Source organism: Adelges cooleyi, unplaced genomic scaffold, assembly GCF_023614345.1.
Source record: "Adelges cooleyi isolate 19-005CV unplaced genomic scaffold, UGA_ACOO_1.1 ACOO_flye_CR_arks_rails_tigmint_CR_PRNA_574, whole genome shotgun sequence".
Lineage (NCBI taxonomy): Eukaryota > Metazoa > Arthropoda > Insecta > Hemiptera > Adelgidae > Adelges > Adelges cooleyi.
The window spans coordinates 6,996,469-7,018,749 of NW_026096268.1; the positions used below are offsets into that span (position 1 = coordinate 6,996,469).

Here is a 22,281-nt window from a genome sequence, read left to right on the forward strand (position 1 = left end):
ACAACAGCTGATTGCCGGTTGTAAGTATTTTTGTTTCTCTTTCCATGATAACCGGGAAAAGAATAATAATGTTACAACATTTGAAGGCAAACCCGATTGCAGCAATAATTACAATTTAAGATTTAACAAGGACTCGTGTACTAACTACTACCACAAACCAGCTGTCGTTTTATTATAAACACAAAACATACAATAATAAACGATAATCCTTTGCCAATAGCATTTAACGATATTATTAAAGTCGCTTTTTAGTTTATTCACAAATTATTATAATATTATAATACATAAGGTAAATTTTTTGCAAATACAATTTTTTTTTCATTATTCTTTTATTTTTGTATACATTACAGTGTATACAGAGGCATATTTATGGGGGATATTGATCTTTTTTTTTTGTAGTTAAGTTTTCCGTATTTCTCAAAATAATATTACATTTAAGTATATCTGCTTTCTAACTATTCTAAAAAGGATAAGGACTGGGGAAAGATCTATCCCCCATATTCCCCTCTATAAATACCTCAATGCGATGCAAAGCTGAAACATTTTTAATTTTGCTATTGTGCGGTTTAAACGCACTATATTGACCAAACGAGCTCGTTATGCCCGTCATAAAGGACACTCTTGGAAATTTAAATTGGTAGTTTGGTTGAAATTGGTACAGTTTGGTTTGGGCTGACAAATCGTTCTATGATCATTCTTTTTTTCTAATTCTTTCTTTCCCATCACCACAATAATTATTTTTTGCTTTACAATTTTATTAATTTATACAATTTTTGATAAAAAATAACTTACTTGAATGTTACACTGAACCCTTCAATTAACAAAAACATAACATTTTAAGATTTACAAAAAAATACACTTGTGTTAATTTATATTCCATAAGTACACTATTCATATTCGATTCAATTTTGCCATCCTAATATACTTATAGGCAATCTGGTGTATATGAAATGTCAATGATAAAGTTGTTTGTCTCTTTAAATAAATTAGTTAGGTAAAACTTGTATGGGGTTTGGCAATATTATTTTACAAATTTATGAATACACCCATTATTTAAAATAAAACCTGTTTAATGTTTTGGATGTCTAGCACCTTCTCTCCTCAGGACAGTATCCTTCGTTTGATGTGCCTTGTACCATTAACAGCAACTGATCCAATTGTTTTTATAGTCATGGTTTAATATATATACCCCTCATTTTCTTTTTTGTTTACTCAATTTTTGTATATAAAACTAACTAAAAATAGAAAACGGCAAAAGTAATTTGTGACATCCAAAAATACATAGTAAATAACAATTAACCATCATTTTTAGTTTCAAAAACTGTTTTATGAAAAACAAATTTGATATTAACAAAGTTAGGTATTTCATTTAAAAATAATTAAGTGTTTGACTGTAACTTCAAAACTGACATATTATTTGTTAATAACTTTAATAAGTATTAATTTTTTAAACAGGTTATCGACCAATTGATAAAATATTATGTAGTATGTGTATTTAATTTTAATTAGCCAAACCATTAAAGTTTTTATCAGTTAACCAAATAATATGAATTTTGAAAGTGACTATAAAGCACATGCAAAATGCTGAAATTGTTTTTCTTGTAGTCTTAAATTTTTTAAAGAATCTAAAATCATACATCTCCATTTACTCTTGAAAACTTGTTTGCAATCCATATTTACTTTCAACCTATAAAATAAATTGGATTTAATAACACATTTTCAAAAAATGAAATTTATATAAAACATATTTACCATTGGTATATAAATTCAGGATTTGGTTCAACCGCACCAGCTATTATTTCACTCCAAAATATAGTATTTGTATTTTCTATTGACACATTATTTTTGTTTTCGAGTTGTGTTGGTTTAGCTTCTGTTCCAACCAATGAGCCAATACTGTGTTTGGGGCTCCAAGCAGACACTCTGCGATGGGAAGGATTAATTTCCTTAATGCTGTAACATGTAGAATAACCGATTGTTTTATTCAACAACAGCAGGAATTATATTACAATAATTATAAAATTATATTATTACTATGATATTAATGTAATGCAGTCTGAGTTATTCTTACTTTAAGTCCAAAGCTCCTCTAGATCCATTTTCAGTAAGACACATAGGAGCAGAATGAGCCACTTGGGTAAACGAAGAAGATGATACAAACGTTTCTTCCTGATCTGATTTTTTCTTTGATTAAGAAAAAAAATCACATCGTTAAAAGTAGATATATGTTAATAGCATTTAAACAATTAACAATTACTTCTTGGTATGATTTTGGTTTAATAGTAGCTTTAATACAAATCCATTTGTTTCCAATAAGATTGCTTTTGGTCACTTCGTTCCTAAAGTATAAATGACGATCTAATCCCACAGCAAACACCTGTTAAAAGTCAATACTAACAATTAACACATGAAAAACGCACAGCATATATTAGCATGAACATACTTGGTCATTGGGGCTGACAGACACAGATAGCATACTTGTGTTTAATTTAGCCCAACAAGTACCCTCAATATTATTTTCAACATCTTTTCTAATCCATACTCTTGAATCGTTCGTCACAGCCCAAACTGTCTGACATCCTACAGATAATTGAATAATTTTGGAATCGGATTCCGGAGAAGCAACAACCACCCAACTTCTACCTTTAGTTTAAACACGTCAACAATTAATAAACTATTAGGCAATTAAGTTTTGACCAAACTATATTCAAACCTTGAGGTAATTTAGCATCAACTCCCTTTCTTACGAGTAAAATACCATTCCACATGACTACCCAGACTGAGCCTGTAGGACTGCATTCTATATATCTAGCCTCACTTCCCTCTTTGGCGGGGACACATAACCATTGGGACCCTTCAGGAAACATTTTGTTTACATTTTTCCTGTAAAAAATCTGCAAGCAAAAACCTTTTAGTGAAGGAAAAATTAAGAGTTACATTATTTTTTAATAAATATAATATTTAGTATAGATATAAATTGTTACCCTGCCTTGTGCTGTGACAGCCCACACCATCATAAAACCAGATTGTGAACCAGGTATTTTATTTCCTCCAATAGACACACAAATGAACGGTTCCTAAAATGATTGAAATAGTAATTTTAACTCCAAAATCTTAATTTAACACACGAATTAAAAATTTTCAACAGTTATTACCTGTGTGAAATCTCTGTGCAAAGGTGAAATTATACACCAAGAGTTAACACCAGTGTAAATCCTAGTCCTGAACCATTTTCTTCGTCTAACATACGAGTTCCATCGTTTTTGTGGGTAAAAAGTAGCATAAAAATCTATTGCATATGTCCATCCCTACAAGAAAATTTAAATACAAAAAAAAATATAAATATAAATCTTTTGTTGTAATTAAGTGGTGAATTCAATATATTTAGCTAATTAACCAATTTTATGGAATGCTAGTTGCGAGACGTATTTTTTTTTATACTAGAAGTAAGCGAGAGTATTAATGCATTAGTACGCAGTTTGTATAGAGCTAATGGATAGATTAAGGGTTGGGTTCTTAACAAAAATTAATTGCACAGTTAAATATTATAACAATACTTCTCTACACTGATTTAGGTTACTAGACAATTAAGCATTATAATAAAACAAAAATCTCTTACAATTGGTTTTTATTCAATATAAATGACTGCAGTCTAACTTACGTCATCATCTAAATCTTGATCGTCCAATGTTGTTTGCAATTTCCATTCGTGTTCCCACTGCCAGAGAAACGACGGCAGTTTTATATTTTCTTTGAATTTCTCGTCTTTGCCATTTTCAGATGACCAACAATACCTATCTGTGGGCAATAGTCTTTTTGAAAAATTTCCGCCGGGTATCCATCTCTTTGAATAAAAAAAAAAAAAAATCATCATTTACACTATTATACTACACAATTATCATAACAAATGTCAAATATGATTAAATCCAACTGGAATTGTTTTTTTTTTGTCTCCAAAACAAATTCCATTGAATTCATCCACACTTACCTCGTTTTCATACACCTCTTCTTTGATCTGAATGGCTTCAGTTAAATTGTGCACCAAAAGGTATGTTTGATTATCACTTCCGATGGACCAAATAAAATTCTCAATGGCGGAAATGTGTTTTAAATCTATGCAGGCGTTAGGAAATTGTACCCACTGATCGTTTGACGTGGCCAACGAAAATATTTTTCCGTAATTATTAATAGCGAATAACAATTGTTTATTCATTACAAAATATTCAACATGGACATCAAACGAACTCTATCTACATTTTATTAAGTAATAGAATATCGGTTAAGAGATGCTGCATGTTCCAATTGAAGTACTATATAGGAGGTACCTACTTGACAGCTACTATATTGGCCGAGTCACAAGTGCAAAAGAGAAAATCAATACTCAGGCCGGCCGCCTCAGTTTATAACGTTCGGTACCTGTTGTGTAAAATAAAAAATTCTGAAAAACCACCCTCTAAGTTTCAAGTTCCCTCCCCCTCCATTTAACGTAGTCCTAGTCACCAAAGGTTTTTTTTTTGGTTGAGAATTGAAAATATATATTTAGTTTTCGCTGAAGGGTTAAAATATAGAGTACTTCTACTATTAAAAAAATTACGATTTATTGCGTTATTTAAATATAATATTCGCGATTATTTATTATACTAGTATAATATTACTTTAGTACGGATTAGTTGAAGTTAGATATTAAATTGCAGCTTTCAAAGAAAAATATTTTTAAGACGAGTCTGCAACCACGAAAGAGCATTTTCATGTCTCGTTGAAGTACCGAATAAATTTAGAGTAGTGGTGGAATTATACATAATGAAATAGTATCTAAGGTGGCTAGTATAAACAATCAAGTTTCTGGCTAATATTTTAGTTTTTTCATAATATCTGGCTTAAAACAATTCATAGGGAATATTAAAACTATAAAAAACCAATTTTCAAAATATTTTTACCTAGGTTGTTGTTCTTTGAAAGCCAAAACAATATAATAATTTTAAAAAATAAATAATTTTAATACATTAACTCGTCGGTAGTTCATAGCATATTTATTATTATTAATAAAATTTAGTCACAGCGAGATAAAAATAAATAAATACAATCCGTAAATTTTATGTAATGCAAAAATAACAAGTTAAAATGTAAAACAAAAACATTAACAATAACAAAAACAAAAACAAAATGGCACATTAAATTTAATCTTAATTAATAAAACATATTATATAGGTTTTTTTTTCAAATTTAATTTCGGGTTCCTTGTTGATGATTGTTTGATTGACTATTTAAAATGATATTTTTTATCTCCTCCGATAAATTGCTAGGATCTGACAATATTTCTGTAGATGTGCATAAGTTACGTAATGCATTTAAAGCAACTGAAAAATTTTAATATTTAAAAATAAAATGGCTAACTTAACAAACATTATAAAGTAATACAATATTGTACTGAAACTTATAAAATAACAATCATGTTATTCTATTACATTTATTGGATTTTACACGAATCTCGAGGAAAGTTCAAAATTCTCAATAATTTTAATTATAAAATATTTTATTATCAATATTTTTTAAAATTTTTTTTATACGAGTTTTCAGTTATTAACAATATGTAATATTGTACACAGATCTGAATTTCATATTTTTAATCATCTCGGATTATAATAGGTCATATAAAATTACTTAAGTCATTACTGTGTACAAAGTATATAAATACATACTTGGCCTGAGATCACCTAAAGTACAATGTTGTTCCACCCACTGAAGAGTGGTACGATACATTTCTTCATAACTGGTTGTTGAAACGCTAGAATTAAATGAGTTCAATAACGGCTCAGCTATTAAACTTAACTGAATAACTTTAATTAAGGAACAGACTCAGTTAAAATAATAATAACCATTAACCACTAAACAAAAAAAAATGTCCTCTAAAAAACTTCTAAATACTTTGACTTTTATGCTTTTGCCTTGCAAACATCATTATTAACAGTAAAATATTAAGTAAAAGGATACAATATAAAATTTCCAATTTTCTTGGGTTCTTTTCTTTACATATTCATCAAACATTTCTTTCATTTTGGTTGTCCGCTGTCTCGAAAATGGAGCTCCCGTCGCCGGTAACATGGACTGACAATTACTGTAACACAAATTAATGGTAAACTAAATGTTTATACATTTTTTATTTGTAAATCATATCGAATATGATATTTTTCATAATACTGTATTTTGAATTGGAATACCTTATAGCTACATTCAGAGATTCAACTTGTTGTTGCAAATTTTGTCTCTCGTCATACAATCGTCCTCGTTCAGACCTCAGTTGAAGAATGTAATCGGCACCTTTTTGTAACATAGCAGCTTTACTCATTTTCGTATTTGGATTCTGATTGATTTGAGGTATTAACATATTGAGCATATCAAATCCATTTTTAATGTTACACCTTCGCTTTTGTTCCGCGTTGATGTGACAAACTCTCCTATGTTCCTGCACACATTGGGACCTAGGCCTTAAGCTCATGAGCAGTTCAAAGTAATATTTATGTAGATGGTACAAAAACAACAATGTGATGTTTGTGATCTAAAGCTAATCACTAATCAGTGTGTTATATTACCTTATATGGAGTCCGCGCCGGTCCAGGAATTATGGCATGCGATGGAATAGATACTGATGTATCCATATTTCTTTGTGCCAAATTGATCGTCGATTCGTTGTTATGAATTGGTGAAAGAGTTTTATGACAGAGATCAGAACTACACGTCATAGGTGATGAGGGTATGGCAAGAGCTTGTGGGATTGGAGCTATGATCGGTTGGGTATAGTTATTTGTTGGTGGTGAAGGTTGGTTACTAGAGGGAGGCGTTTTATCCATAACGGTGTGATTGCCATATTCTTGACCTTGGTGTCTATAAGTTGAATAGCCATGAGCATGATTGCCGTGTGGTATGTCAAATCGAGGTTGGATTTGCGGCAACTGATGTATACCACCGGGTGTACCCACGGCATCAAGAAGACCACGAGTGTTTGGAGTCAAGTTATACACATTGCAATCACTAAAAAAATATATTTTCCATTTTTAACACGAGTAAAACAAGTAGTTTTATCATTTTTCTATCTTTAAATGTTACCTTTGATTCATGAAAACCGGGCTAGGTTTACGATACACAAAATGATCAGTGTATGAAGTTAACACATGATCAGGAGTTCTTGCCCTTCTTTGAATTAACTGGTAAGGTATTTGTTGCGCCTGCTGATATGGTTGATAAGATCCACTATTGTTTCGAAACTTGTTCATATTGTTTGACACTGCAGTTGAACTGGACGACGAAAACATACTACTATCTAGAACAATTGAGATAAAAAATAAATACCAAAACAAATAAATATTCAACTTACTATTTGTATTAAGAAGTTGAGCCAACAAAACACTTTGATTGTTATCATTTGAAGAATTCAAATTAGAAGACATCACTTTTTGTTTTGGTATAGGCTGTCTGCCTCGAGTCCTTTGTCGAATCTGTTTTTGTAAACAAGTGCAAGTTAAACAAGAGGCATGTGATAAGATAAGATGTACTAGGATACAAATTATTAGAAATATGTATTACTTTGGGAGTAACAAAATTATCCTGTGAGCTTCTTAAAACCGGAGGAAATTTGCTATAGGTTTGAATCTGAGGAATTCTATTTTTGTAATCGCCATTAGACGATCCATTTGTATAATTCATCACAGAACTGTTGGCTGTAGATATGCTTTGTTGTTGATTGTAATCATTTGTATTTATAACCGTCCCGTGTTCAATGTTTGATGTGTTGTAGTCAAATGATGGATATGTAGGCGGTGCAAGTGGTAATTGTATTTCATTATGGTGAGTTTGAGTGGTAGCTGAAGAAATACTGTTATAAGAATGATTGGTGTTTTGATAATCAGTATTTGAAGACTGATGAAACAAATTTGGAAAACTAGACTGATAGTTTTCTTCGGTTGAATAGTTGCCAGTGTGCAAGTTGCCTGTATGCAATGGACAAGTAGGGTCAGTAGTCTCTTGCTGTATGTTGGACATTTTAAGTTGGTTTAATTCTGAATGTAAAGTTAACGAATTTTGATTTGTTTGATAACATGTATTGACGTCGCCATACGATTGGTTGTACATACTGCTGGTAGATTCTGACGACATTTGGCATTCTTCAGGAACCGCTGGTAATTTTGGAGGACTAAAAAGATCTGCACATAAAATTTATATTATAATAAACATAATATTACAGTAATGAAATTTTTTTTTATTTATGATGTTTAATTTTTATTAATAGTTTACATAAAATTTATCATATCTTTTAAACATTTATTTTTCCTTAGAATGTTCTTGGGGATGATGTGGCCAAGTGGAATAAGACCACAATAGAAATATGCACAATCGCTGGTTCAGCTCTCGACTGCTAGTAGTTCCTTTCTCTGGCGAGCAATTGTCTAGATAAAAAATAGTCACTCTTCCCTCCCCGAGTCCCAAACTTGTTTTGTTAAGTGTTAGGTTGGCAGCCAACTATAAATCTTAACCTGCTAAATCAAAAGCCCCATTTGAGCCCAAGTAATAGAGAAATAGACATTAAATATTAAGAAGAATTCATGTAAGTTCTCGATACAAATATTCCTAGTAGCTCTGCTATAAAATAATATTATAATATTTTTAAACAACTAATTATCCAAGTGTTTTAAACATTACATTACATTATTATTTTTAATTATATACAAATTTCTTACTCAAAATAATCATACAACAAAATTATACTGAATATAAAACATTCTGAAATGTAGTCAAGTCTATGATATTTGGTACTTTACATTTTAAGATAAACTTTATAACTTTATATACTTGCATGCTGTAACAAACATACTTACATAAGACAAATAACATCTTAACTTTCAAAACAGTAATAGTAGTAATAAAAAAATAACTTGATTATTGCTTGTAAAAAAATATGTTAATTATTTGAAAAATCAAATAATTAAAAAAAAAAACATAATATTAAAATATATTTCATTTTTATGATATACGATCGATAGCATAACATTTAAAAAATTGTACATAACAATTATAATGAATTTGAGAAACGATACAGGTGAGGAATGAATAAAAAAACGGTAACAATTGGAGATTTGTGGTGAGAGAACTTGTCCAAGCCAACCCCGATTGTATGGAAATATAACCAGCTGATGAAGTAGAAGTCATTATCATTCAGTTATTTACAGTAATCAAACTCGAGTTTTCAATGACACACTTTTTAGAACTTTATATTCGTTTAAATTATAATTTAGTATTTTAACATGTAGAGATTGTACATTGCAACAAATAAAAATTCCAAAGAAAAAAGTTTTTTCAATACTAGAAAGTCGAGACCCAATACCTAATAAACTGTGTATGAAAAATGAAAACTGTCCCTTTTTAGGCACAGGATAGTTTTTATTATACATTTTTTATCATTCCACACTTCATAATGACATAAATTATTGTTCGAAAAAAAAGACAAAAAAAAAAAAAAATACACAACGTCTCAGTAACCTAAGTCCTAAACTGTCAACTGTACAATTATCTTACAAAAAAAAAACTTGTTATTCCGGCCAAACCGCAATATAAGACGGAAAATAACTTTGACGAATTGTAGATTTTCAAACACGAATAATAATTTATAATAATTTGCCTACATAAACAGGAACGCTAAATTTCGACGGTTTAAAAACGTTCTTTGCGAGTTATTTTTATCATTTATCAGCTTTAGGAATTAGGTACCAACATACATGAGCAATATATTATTCTGACTGATAACCTACCTTGTAGGGGTTCTATAGTGTCCATGAATTCATCTAAATGCGGTTGTAATTGTCCCAAACTAGGTTGTATGAAATCAGCGATTTTGGTCGATTTATCTGAAAGAAAAAAACTAAGTTAAATACGATTAAAAACCAAACATAACAAAAAATTAATCACTTTTTACGTTTCACTTATTTTCCAATACGCATCACATTTTTTCAAAAATACGAATATTCGAATGTTTACGACTCACGGTGAGCACGACAAGACAGTTTTTTAACGCGCGCCTTTATATTATTTGTATTTGTATTATTATTATTTTGTTTTATAACAATACACATTAGTGGCCGGAGTTATGATTAAACGACACGATAAGTCATAATAATATAATAAGAATTGGAGGCTCAGCGGTTCTGGGCGTGTGTAATTATTACACTCGATATGATTCCAATACTGGTTAGCTGATATGGATTTACTACCGTGTTGGCGGAGGCCTCTTTAAAAAAGCCACATTTAATAGCTTAATCTTATCAAAAAAAAAAAAATTAGAACCGTATTATAATTTCGATAAAACGGTGTTTTGCTATTTTTTTTTTCTTCCTTGAATCGCTTATGGTCATTAAAAGGAACCGAACGTCATTAGAATAATAATAATACAAATAAGAATGAAAAAAAAAACGAAAAATGATGACGGCTCTCTTGTCTAAATCATTATTATAATAAATATGTTTTTAACGTTTGTTTGGCGCGCTCAGTTTTTCGATATGCGGCTCTCTTCAAATCGGTCGGTAGATAAAATTCATTGTTGTATATTTATACCACAGTTACACGTGCGCACACACTAGTATACATACATATAATATTATATTGTTATTATTAAACTTGATTAGATTTTTCTGCTCTACTGCGGTTTCAAAGCTGTCCGGCAAAAATTGGGCATAATATGGCAAAATTCAATCTCGTCCGTGACATCTATTACCGGTCGAATCAATTTTGTAGAGTATAAAAAAAAAACCAGGGGGTTTACACAAGAGAACAAACACCGAGATTATAACATAACAAAATTACGGTAAACAACGACAACGACATTAACGTATTAGAACAGTAAAATATATTATACATAATAATATAATTATAATGTATCGTACGTTATGTTATATAGACGAATCGGCGCACACGCACAAATAATAATACAATATAATTCATGCTCCGGGTATATCGGGGAGGGGGGGGGAGAGACTTTGATTCGCAAACACTGATTAAAAATAATATACAAATAAAAAACTTGCGACTTAAGCCGTCCAAAGCCCGTTTGCATTACACGAGTCCAATACAACAACATCAACTACACAATATTAATTATTACAATAAATAACAAAATTGTTTAGTTATTGTTGATGATGATGAATGCCGACGCCGATGGAGGGGAGAAATAGAGGGTTTTAAGTAGGCGTGGAACTCTGCCTGCAATATCTAATCAACGAGGAGTTTATAATATATTATAAATATATGTTTTCGAAAATGATAAACACATTTAATTGGTTTTTCAAGTAGTATATTATGGGACATATATTATGGGACTAGAGTATTAGCCGATAAGAGCAATTAAATAAGTAAATAATATCTAATTATACATTATTACTACAATTAAATGCCGAGATTCTTAGAAGTTTGTAAATTAAACAGATTATAATATTACCACGTTCCGCGGGTTAACAGACTAACGATACTAACGGTATACTTACGTACATACCGCACATAACAATAATAACAATAATAATCGCCAAACAAAAAAAAGTTTAAAATTCATTAAGTCACCGCATAAATTATGTAGTTTTTTTTCTTTTTAACGATAATCGCCACTGCATGCAATTGCAATAAAATTGGCCCCCCCTCTCTCATCAAATTTCAAGTCGTTTTTTTAAGTAGTCACATTATTATGTATTAAACTACAAGTGTATGACACACCACGTTCTACAAGTATTATTACAATTAAAATGAGGAAAAAAAATAATTTATTTATAATTTCCTTGAGAAAACGAAGTTAATTATAACTCCGTGTATTTAGATAGGGAATTCGGTTTGTTTGAAAATGCTTACATTCATATTGACTAATAACCCGTATAGACTCTCCCCGTCAGAGAATTTTTGAGGTCTGATTCGAAAACACAAATTTTGAACGCTTGTCGGTCATTGAAATATCAAATTGGTTTTTGAAATTTAGTCAAAATGTGCTATATACATATTGTGTAGAGGAAATAAGGTGGAAATAAAATTAAAATTTTAAATTTACTTCATCGACGTTGTAATTTCGATAAAAAGCGATTTTCGTTGGAAATCAACGGATTGAACAATAATAGGAAATTCGCAGTCCTTTTCAAAATATTTTAAAAATCTATTTGAAAAACAAAAAGATAACAAAATTGTATATTATGTTTGCACAAGCACATTAATTTATTGATAAGGTAAATCTCACCTCTTAACTAACGCATACGCACACACTCGTCGTTCCTATACACTTAAATATCCAAAAAACACTTACATAGCTAACCTGTTCTCCCCCACTTTATCCATACAAAATAGTGTTACACAATTATTGATTAATTGAAAGACATTTAAAAAATGAACAATGTTGAAAGCTATTATCTAGCAAAGAATTCGTACACTATATGGGTAATATTGTTTCTTATTTTTTTAATAATAAATTACAAGCTTTAGTTTTTACCTGGTACTACGACTTCATAATCATCATAGTTTACACGTACTCTAAACTTCAAAAATATGTATTAGCCACATAAGGTATAGTGTATTATCGTTAATCTGTGTAATTGTTGAGCTGTTAGAAATTATAATAAAGGCTATTAAAAGAAAAAAGAAAAGTATAGTGTAGTACTACAATGTAATACATATTTGCCCTTGGCGCACGAGTATAGTCTACCTATTTACAGTGTTTTAATTAAAAAAAAACTACATAGCCAGTATAGCAAGTATAAACTAAATAAATAAAAAAAATTTACATCATCTTTTAAATGAAAAACGTTCCGACCAAAGATGGTTTAAACTTATGGAGAACGAAAAGGGTTATTATTTTTATTAAAAGACGAGGGCTTGGGCCTTTAATTTTTTTTTTTTGTATTTTAAATATTCCAATTTAAAAAAAACTACTAACCACTTATATGTGTTAGGTGTATTATTAAAAAAACAATATGTATTAAGGCAATGTTAACTAAAAAATGTCTATTAAAAATAAGTCATTTTTTGACGCATCTATTAAACTGATTTCAAAACAAAGAGTAATTTATTGAAAGTTTAACAATTTCGTTATTACAAAATTATATTTAGTGTTGAATAATAAATAGTTGAAGTAAGTAAAAACATAAGCGTCCAACTTAATAAATAAAAAATAATAAAATCCATTTAGAAGAAATTTTGAGTTTTTTTTTCATTATCTTTAAACTAAAATATATAAATCCTTATGAACACAGCTTTTAAAACCGTCAAAACTAAATGCACATCATAGAATCTAAAATGCACATTTGTTAAATAAATTACACACGCGTAATTTAGACATTGATATAATTATTTTAATTTTCTAAAATAAAATTATTAGCGATTATTGCATTTTAAATTTAAACATCGATTGGCCCGCAATTTACACAGAATATTGATAATGCAGATATTTTAAAACAACTATTTAATGAAACAATGTGTACATACAATCGCGTACGGCGATATTTTTCATAAGATAAATAAAGTAATAATTAAATGTGCTTAAGTAGTAGTATAACAATAATAATCGTCTGTGCATTATTTCAAAATACCCCCCATCAACCTTCTACCTACGATACTCAAGAACGTGTCTTTTTTGTATTCGCGTGCCCATTTCAATTATAATATACTCTATTTATTTGCATTGACAAATGTTTAATTTAAAATAGATAATGCATTTTATATCAATTTTTCGTTGGGAGTTGTAATTTGATAGACACGTGTGATCCATTCATTCGTATTATTTGTTATTATAATTATATATTAAATTAATAATTAATTAAATTATAATATTAAAATAAAAGTTGTTAAAAACGTCGTTTTTTAACAACTTTTATTTGAATTTAGGGGGAAAATATATTGCCCCAAAAAAGGCCAAATTTTATTTTCGGCGTTATTTACAGTTTTTTAATTACCTACTTATACGTTTAAAAAAAAATACATACTTAAGACAATGAAATTATGTGTAAAAATTCAAATTTAACTGTGTTTTATTTTATCAGCGAGAGAATGAACCTTATTTTATTGATAGGTACACGTTATTATTCCAATCATCAATCGAGAAATGATATACTATAATCAATAATGTTAATATCATTCTCATTAAATTGCCTCTTCTTGCCCTTTTAGATGAAGCCTACATAATATATCATAACTATTTGTAAAAATTATTAATTATTTTCTGAAAAGAAAAATCTTTCCTAATACATTTTTTAAACCGTAACAGCAGGTCAGACCAAAAATGTACCCGTGAATTTAAACATAGACGTAAATTTATATTTTTAAATATTTCGATTGTTTATTTTTGTATTATATATCATCATTTAATTCCAGTACTTTTAAAGATGTCAAGTCTTAAATTTTAAAGACATTTAAATACCACGCCCCCCAACGCCTGGTTTTAATATACCTTTGACTTGACCTAAAACTTGTCAAAACATTTCTGGCGCCATCACTGGTGAAGTTATACCATTTTTGAAACCTTTAGAAGTCAATCAAACAATCATTCAAAAATAGAATGGTGGGCGGTGGATTAAGTTAAATAACTAAAATTAAATCATAAACAAATTATTTCCAGTTGGCAATAACACGCGTTTTTTTTAATAATTCGACTTACTTAATTTATTTGTTGGGGTATGTATTTACCCTAAAAAATCATACATTTGGATAAATACCAAAAACTTGTTAAAGCTTAAACTAAAAAAGTTGGTTTAATTTAGTCAGAGCGACTATAAAAAACCGAACTTACATAAATTGTGTAAATTATCAAATTGCAACAAATAATAAATTATTAATTTCATTTACTATTAAATGATAATAAACCGTTGATTATTACAAATATTTAGGGATCGATAACCAGTTTAATATAATTACTTCTCGAAACGAATGCATTTACATTATTACAAACTGTGAGAGGGAAGGTACACTGTGAAATGAATAGCATTTTTATCTTATCTAGTAACATGACTGCACAGCTTAAATATTATAATACAATTTATTAAATACTCACGATACACGAATTTCATATTTAGAAAGTTCTTAGTAAATATTAATAGACTTAGTCGCGTCATTCTATTGGCCCAATACATTTTTTTTTTGAATTTGTCAAAATTAATAATAAAAAACTGTAACTTATTGTTTTCGACTTGAAATAAATTAATTTATTACAAGTCAAATAATTTAAGTGTTAGTCAAATCACCCATTTACTACCAATTAAACATTAAAATAAAGTAGACTACAAAACATCATGTAATACGTATACTTAAATATTTTTATAATCTTATTTTTTATGTATAATAAAATGCTTTATTTTGTAAGTCCACGTAAATCATAATGACCATGATAATCTATTTAACTGCTTATTCAATTTTCAAAGATTGTATTAAATAAAATGAAAAACGTCAATTTTACAATTCTTATATGTGTACTGTGTAGTTATGTATAATAATATGCTTATTATTATGTTTTGGTGGCTTCTACAATAAAAATATAAAATTTAAACCAATAAACCACCGCAGGCCTTGTTTATTAACACAAAGGTTCTAAACAATAAAAACATCACCAATATCAGAGATCATACTATAATTAACCATTTTATACACAATTTGCTTAAAGTAAAAAATCATTTTTTCTCGGAACATCATTACACATATGATTGTTGTCGAGATGGTTCAAAGTTTAACACTATAATCAAACATCGATCATTTATAATTTATTTCCCCAATGAATATTAATTAACTTGACTTTGTATTACGTTTATAGAATTGTAAAAATTATTAGAAGATATACAAATCCTAAAAATGTTGAAATCATATGTTTTTTTTTACATACATATTAGCATTATTAATTGAATAAAATTGTTCACATTTAATTATATTTATCTGTGACAGATTTAATTTAATTTTATAATTTCAATTATAAAATTAACCAATAGAACAATAGGTGTTTAAAATAAATATATTTATATTTGGTTGATAACCTGTTGCAAACTGGTTGGGAGGAAAAAAATTTCATATTTGAATTTTGTGCATCAAGCTTTAATTAAATATCTCATATCCTAATTGAAACTATATGAAACTTACACGATAGTGTTTGTCCTGGTGATCAATATAATAACTATTTTATAAATATTATATCCGCAAATAATTTTATTATAATTAAAAATATATTTTTTACTATATACCATCTTATCACATGATAAATACAAGTGATGTGTGTCATAAATTAATTAAATGAAAAAGGAATTAAAGAAATAAAACTTAAGCAAATACCTTATCTATAAGTTAATAATTGTTAAGCATGTTGAAGTATCCCTAATTGTTGTTCTCACGTTTATTGAGCACGCGCCACGCATTATTATTATTTTCGTAATAATCTTTATGTCAAATAGTTTAATCTCTGTGTATATATTTTGTAGAAAAATTTGTATCCATTACTTACCATCTCTTGTGTTAGGAAATTCAAATATTCTCTGATTTGAAACAACTGTAGAGAAAAGTGTGTCACTTATAAAATTCATATAGTCATCATCTATTCTAGTGTCACCATTATTGTCGTGCTGCCATTCTAAAAACTCGTTAAGCTGCAAATAAAAAAAAATTGATTTTGTTTATATGTTCTTTTTTTTTTTTTAAAAAAATCCTACATTTTGTCCATTTATTTGTAATGGAATTTTCTAATTGACTTCAATATCATTAAATAATTACTTTTGTGATAAAACAGGGCTTGAGTTTGGGGAAAAAAAAATATTGTTTAACATTATTTGCCTTTAGGTTTAAAGTTTTTTTAATTTTATAGTTAAAGTAAACATAAGAATAAATAAATAAAACTGTTTAAACGTCATGCCATTAAATGTTGATTTTTTTTTATCATATATTGTTGACAAAAAATACCATAAAGGAAAAATTATTTTAGAAAATGTTGGTTTCTTATCGTCAATTTTTTGTTTCATTCGTTTGTTATTGGTACGACATGCATTCTTTTAACTGATGTCTGGGTTTTTATTATTTTTCTGTTTTTCGTTTTCTATACCTGTAACAACTGTAAATAAGTGTGTAAGTCGATTTCAGTGATTTTACAGGGGAGCGATTTTAAACTTTGACCAGCTGCCATAAATCCCTACTGAGCCAATAACTCACATCTCTCTCAAGGTTTTCTTGTTGGTCCAACGAGTTAGACATTTATTCAAAATGTGCTAGACGCCTCGGACTACATCCTAGCGTACTTAGTCAATTTTGACCAAAATTTTACTTACACACTTATTCAGTTGTTACAGATATAATGATTAAGTTCTGGTAAAATTATAATTATAATAACATTATCTACTAATGTTTCTAAGTACTATTATAAAATAATATTTAATATACAATTCTAAATAAAAACAATATGTATTACTAATTTTTGTCTTTCTTTGAATCCGTTTTGTAATAAACTTCGATAAAACAACCGCCATTTTTTATACTCTGCTGTTACAGCATTTAACTTCCTTTTCCAATATTTTCCTTCCAAAACAATTGCCTGAAAATGGAAAGAAAAACAATATTAATTTAAAATGGTTATATGTTTGTGTTAACACTTTTTTCTGATTTTTTCTGACCTCTGGTTGTTTATGAATATCTACAATTTCTACTGGTGATGCGAATTGGCAAACCATGAAATTATTTTTTTTGATAACTGTAAAAATAAGACCATAAAAATTATTTTATAAAAATATACATTAATTTAAAAAAAACAAATAAATTTCTAACAATAAGGTTATTAAATTTAATGAACTCTCTAAATCACAATATATGTTTATTTATTTTTTTTTTAAGCAAGAATAAGTTGGATAGTAATTTATAACAAAATATAAGTGTCAATGTGCCAATGAAATTGATATTTAAAACATTGTAACTTAAAAATTCAAGGTACATGAAAATAAAAAAAACTATCTTAATTGTTTTTATAATGAATACAAAAAACATTATAATACAATAGTTGTATATTTATAATTTTAATAATATAAATACTATTAAAAAAAAACTAAACTAAAAACATTTTCATGTAGACAGCTAGAACTGGACTAATTATATTAAAAACTAACACGAATATATATGAACAACTATATAATATGATATGGTATATATGTGTACACGTATTACACATGGGATTTTATCAATTCAACATAACAAGGTTTTAAACATCTCAAGTGTTGTCTGCAGACTACGACTGCAATGTCAAATGTTAAGACCTTTGTAATCGGACAGCGGAGAACTTGATAAGAAAAACCATTTAACTGTCATATTGTGAATTGTGATAAGCCTCAACATATTTTAAATATAATATTTCAAAGTAAAACTTACACTGCATATGCCAACACCTCCATATTAAATTGTTCAAACGTATTTTGTCTTTCCATCTCAACCGTACTCCTTTAAAACGATTCCATTTTGGCGAAGTCAATTTTTGTCTAAAATTATGACAAAATTATTACTAATAAAAATTACAACACAAGTATATTTAACATACTAAAAAAAATCCATACTTAAAAAATACTAATATAAATATAATACAACAATAGATCAATTAATATACATTAATTATTTAAATAATTTGTGTATCCGATATTTTAATGACAGACTTCTATTTTCAACAATGTTGACAACTCTTCATCTCAATAGATGGTTTACATAAACGTATGAGACAAATCAAGATTCATCAAACTTTCAGTTTTTTTAAACATCTATGGAAGTCATACAATCAAAACTTGTAAAATTGTTTAACACTGTATTTTTTTAAATTTCAACTTGTTTGTATTTCACAGCTGATTATAATATAAATTATAATAATTAATAAAATAAGTTTAAGTTCAAGACATCATAAATATAACAATTTATATATTAAAAATAAATAACTCTCATTTAGAAATACATGCATTTTTTAGTAATATTTTTTTAATATACCAAAAAAATTACAAAGTTTTTTTTAAAAAACAAGCGATGCCAACCAAAGCTTCTCATATAACTCTAAATCTTAAAAAAAAATTAGAACTTAGCCAAAAATGAATATTTATGATTTCCAAATTATTTACTTTTATTTAATAGTTTATCAAAAATATGTTCTTTATCATTATTTTGTTATACTGCCATGTTTTAACAAAATGAGACAATTGTAATATTTTAATTTTTAACATGTGCACAATTTAAACATAATAGGTATAGAATGAACATTTTTTCTTTATAAAATTGTATTTCAATTTATTATTTAGCAGTCTTTGTAAATAATATTCAATTAATGACATACAAATTATGAGCATAAGCAATATAATCCAACAATAAGTTTGTTAACAAAAAATCATATAATTGATCTGATAGCAAAAACCTGGAAGTAATAATACAACGTTTTTTTACAAAGTTATATAATAATCAATTAATAGTAAATAAAAAAAATAGTAATTAATTAAAAGTAATGTAAGTGTAAAATTAGATAAAATCAATAAATATTTTTATATACTACAAGAAGATCAATTCATATCATGTAAATTATTGATAATAATCTTTGATTAACATATGTAACTTTATTTTAAGTTTAAGTGTATAATTTAACAAAGAGTATAAGCATATTTTATTAAACTAATTAAATCTAGTCTCAAAAATAAAAACATTATGTTGTTTTCTATTTTGTATAAACATTAATCATTATTAGGCAATTATATTGATTTTTAACAATGAAAATGTATTTTTCTGTGCTACAATGTTTTCAATAAAAATACAAAACCGGTTTATTTTATGTTCACTTAGCAATGTTGATAAGTAATGATGTTACTATAGAAACAAATAAAAAATTATGCGTTATTCAAATTCATCTTATTTACGACAGATATTATTTCAAAATAAATACGTGCGCTCATTTGTTTATGTAACATATACAAACATTTAGTAAGAAAGAACTTTGATCTCCAACCAAAACAACTATTTTAACAACTGAATAGCATACTTTTGTTGATACATAACAACCTTAATTTCTGTCAACATAAATATTTTTTAAAAACGAATCCACTGATTCGCTTTGGCTGAACAAATTCAACAATACTTAATTGCCATTTAATAAATAAAAAATGATAACATTTCACTATCAACATCTAAAATAAAAACATTTTAGTTAAAACTAAATTAAAAAATTAGCCAAATTTTGAAAAATTATATTATTTTTGATGATTTGTTTTGAACGTCATTCTAACTGTTTCGTAATGGTTTACATTTTTACACAATTTTAGCTGTTAATAGAAAATATTAATTGGTAAATAAAAAAATTTTAAAAAATTAGTCTACCAAACAGGCGAGTGCATAAACATTTCTTATGCGTAATTTTAAAAATCATTCAGATTCAAGTTAGGAAATACAACTAAATACGAACAAATTTAGCAAATGTATCATTCAGTTATAATCAATTGGAAGACAAATTACATTGTGGACATTTTCTATTTAATGGCTAATACGTCTAGTTAGGCTTATAGTGTTTGCTGTAGATATAATATGCTCCAAAAATATTCACAATTCACAAATAAAAAATAAGTTAACCTAACATGGTTCGGACTCATTGCACTTCAACCGGAGTCAATGCCCTATACTTAATAATTTAACAGATAGTTACATGAAATTACAATATTTAAATGACAGCATAGTACATACTTGTATGCGAATGACATACATTGGAAGAGGTTGTTTAACATTGTCTTAGAATTGTATACATCGGCTTGTGTCAATATCTCTTCGGAGACGGGTACGGCCACTTGAAACTCATCGTCCTGGGCTTCCGCCTCGAAATTCGACACCATGAACTGCCCAGAGTGTATGGTCTCGGTGGGGCCTGAGGAGGAGGAGGATGATTTCGATTTTGGATGGGAAGAAAGCATTACCAAGACGGTGGCGATAACGTATTTTTAACATGTACAAACGCACACGCACATGCATGAGCAGACGGACAATCGAAAATTATTTTTCACACAAGTAAAACACACTGTTAAAAGAAAAAAAATGAAAATCTTATCCATACATGTTAGTTACGTACGCCTAAATATTTACAATGTATAAAGTATTTTATTACGTCTAACTTATTGTATTCTAACGACTATGCGCGTTTATGTAAAAGAGTATTTATAAAAAAAAAGAATCTATGTACTTATAATATTTCCCATAGTGTTATTTATTCATATTCGTATTATTATTATGATTATATACTACTAAAACTATACACTACTACTTTAGTGGCGGACGCCAAGACGGTTAAGTGGCTCATACCTACTGCAATCTTATTCACGTCGTGTTTGAACTCATTACGCACACGCGCTCGTCAAAATTGTGTTTGTCCAATAAGCTGTGTAATAAACGATGTATTATTGAGTCGGTGAAATAAATAATTATTATCAAATCAAACTGTACGATACGCGGCCGCGGCTGCCGTCAACGTCGTTTGTACGTTTTTCTTGATAATAACAATAGTGTTAAGTGTATTGTATATATACATATATATTATTATATTATATTAAATTAAAAATATCGTCGGCCCTCGCCCGGCCAATGTTACACGCGGAGGAGATAACGCACACTACTAAACACGTATACGGTATACACACCTGTTGCGCACCAGCTACAATCATATTTTATAATAAATAAATAACACGAACAAAATAAAACGTTCTAAATTTCGTTGTGTCACACAACTTGTACATAATATACATTATAATTCTCACGAGGAGCCAACGCACGCGTTATATACCTACACCATCGTACGGTTATACCTATAGTAACAGTATTTTTAATTTTCACTTTTTTTGTTAAAATATTAATTACATTCTGCTTTAATATTATCATTATTATATTATATTATAACGTTATTATTAAATATAGTAACACTATCGAGAATGAATGTATTCGAATTCTGCTACACGGTACACATCATAGACGCAACTAGGGGGGGGGGGGGGTGCTAGGGGGACTTTGGCACTCCCAAAAATTCAAACCCCAATCTTTTCAGTTGTACGCATACAATTTTAATAATGTACATATTCTGTTCAACTTTTTTATTTCAGGATATTTTTGTTTTCAAATATTTTAATTTACATCTAATGGTTTGAAGATAAGAATTGTGTTTAGTCGTGTACACATAAATTTAGCACCCCCTAAAATGTAGGTCTAGTTGCGCCTATGCCGTACACCAAATATTGGGCGGGACAATACAGGCCGGCTGGGATA

The 22,281-nt window shown here is 28.3% G+C and overlaps 2 protein-coding genes across 6 annotated transcripts; both read right to left on the minus strand.

Annotated features, from left to right (window-relative positions):
• Positions 1 to 1,394: 1,394 nt before the first annotated feature.
• LOC126843033 (tectonin beta-propeller repeat-containing protein) lies at positions 1,395 to 4,540 on the minus strand. The gene is made up of 10 exons (XM_050580330.1): positions 3,989 to 4,540; positions 3,662 to 3,844; positions 3,156 to 3,308; positions 2,985 to 3,077; positions 2,714 to 2,894; positions 2,444 to 2,643; positions 2,258 to 2,377; positions 2,072 to 2,184; positions 1,753 to 1,953; positions 1,395 to 1,687 (listed from the first exon to the last, which is right to left on the minus strand). Exons 1-10 carry the CDS (start codon positions 4,211 to 4,213, stop codon positions 1,564 to 1,566), a joined length of 1,593 nt encoding a protein of 530 aa, XP_050436287.1. The 5' UTR covers positions 4,214 to 4,540; the 3' UTR covers positions 1,395 to 1,563.
• Positions 4,541 to 5,008: 468 nt separating this feature from the next.
• On the minus strand, positions 5,009 to 21,607 carry LOC126843396 (carbohydrate-responsive element-binding protein). 5 transcript variants are annotated; one of them, XM_050580919.1, is made up of 15 exons: positions 21,328 to 21,607; positions 20,719 to 21,046; positions 18,391 to 18,497; positions 17,646 to 17,722; positions 17,444 to 17,566; positions 16,490 to 16,631; positions 9,801 to 9,896; positions 7,582 to 8,198; positions 7,373 to 7,493; positions 7,105 to 7,318; positions 6,591 to 7,029; positions 6,219 to 6,463; positions 5,992 to 6,115; positions 5,700 to 5,829; positions 5,009 to 5,357 (listed from the first exon to the last, which is right to left on the minus strand). In XM_050580919.1, exons 2-15 carry the CDS (start codon positions 20,940 to 20,942, stop codon positions 5,224 to 5,226), a joined length of 2,793 nt encoding a protein of 930 aa, XP_050436876.1. In that variant the 5' UTR covers positions 20,943 to 21,046; positions 21,328 to 21,607; the 3' UTR covers positions 5,009 to 5,223. The 5 variants fall into 5 exon arrangements, with proteins under 5 accessions (XP_050436876.1, XP_050436878.1, XP_050436877.1 ...); XM_050580921.1 differs by lacking the exon at positions 20,719 to 21,046 and having other exon boundaries at positions 21,332 to 21,602; XM_050580920.1 differs by lacking the exon at positions 20,719 to 21,046 and having other exon boundaries at positions 21,328 to 21,602.
• Between the last annotated feature and the right edge of the window lie 674 nt (positions 21,608 to 22,281).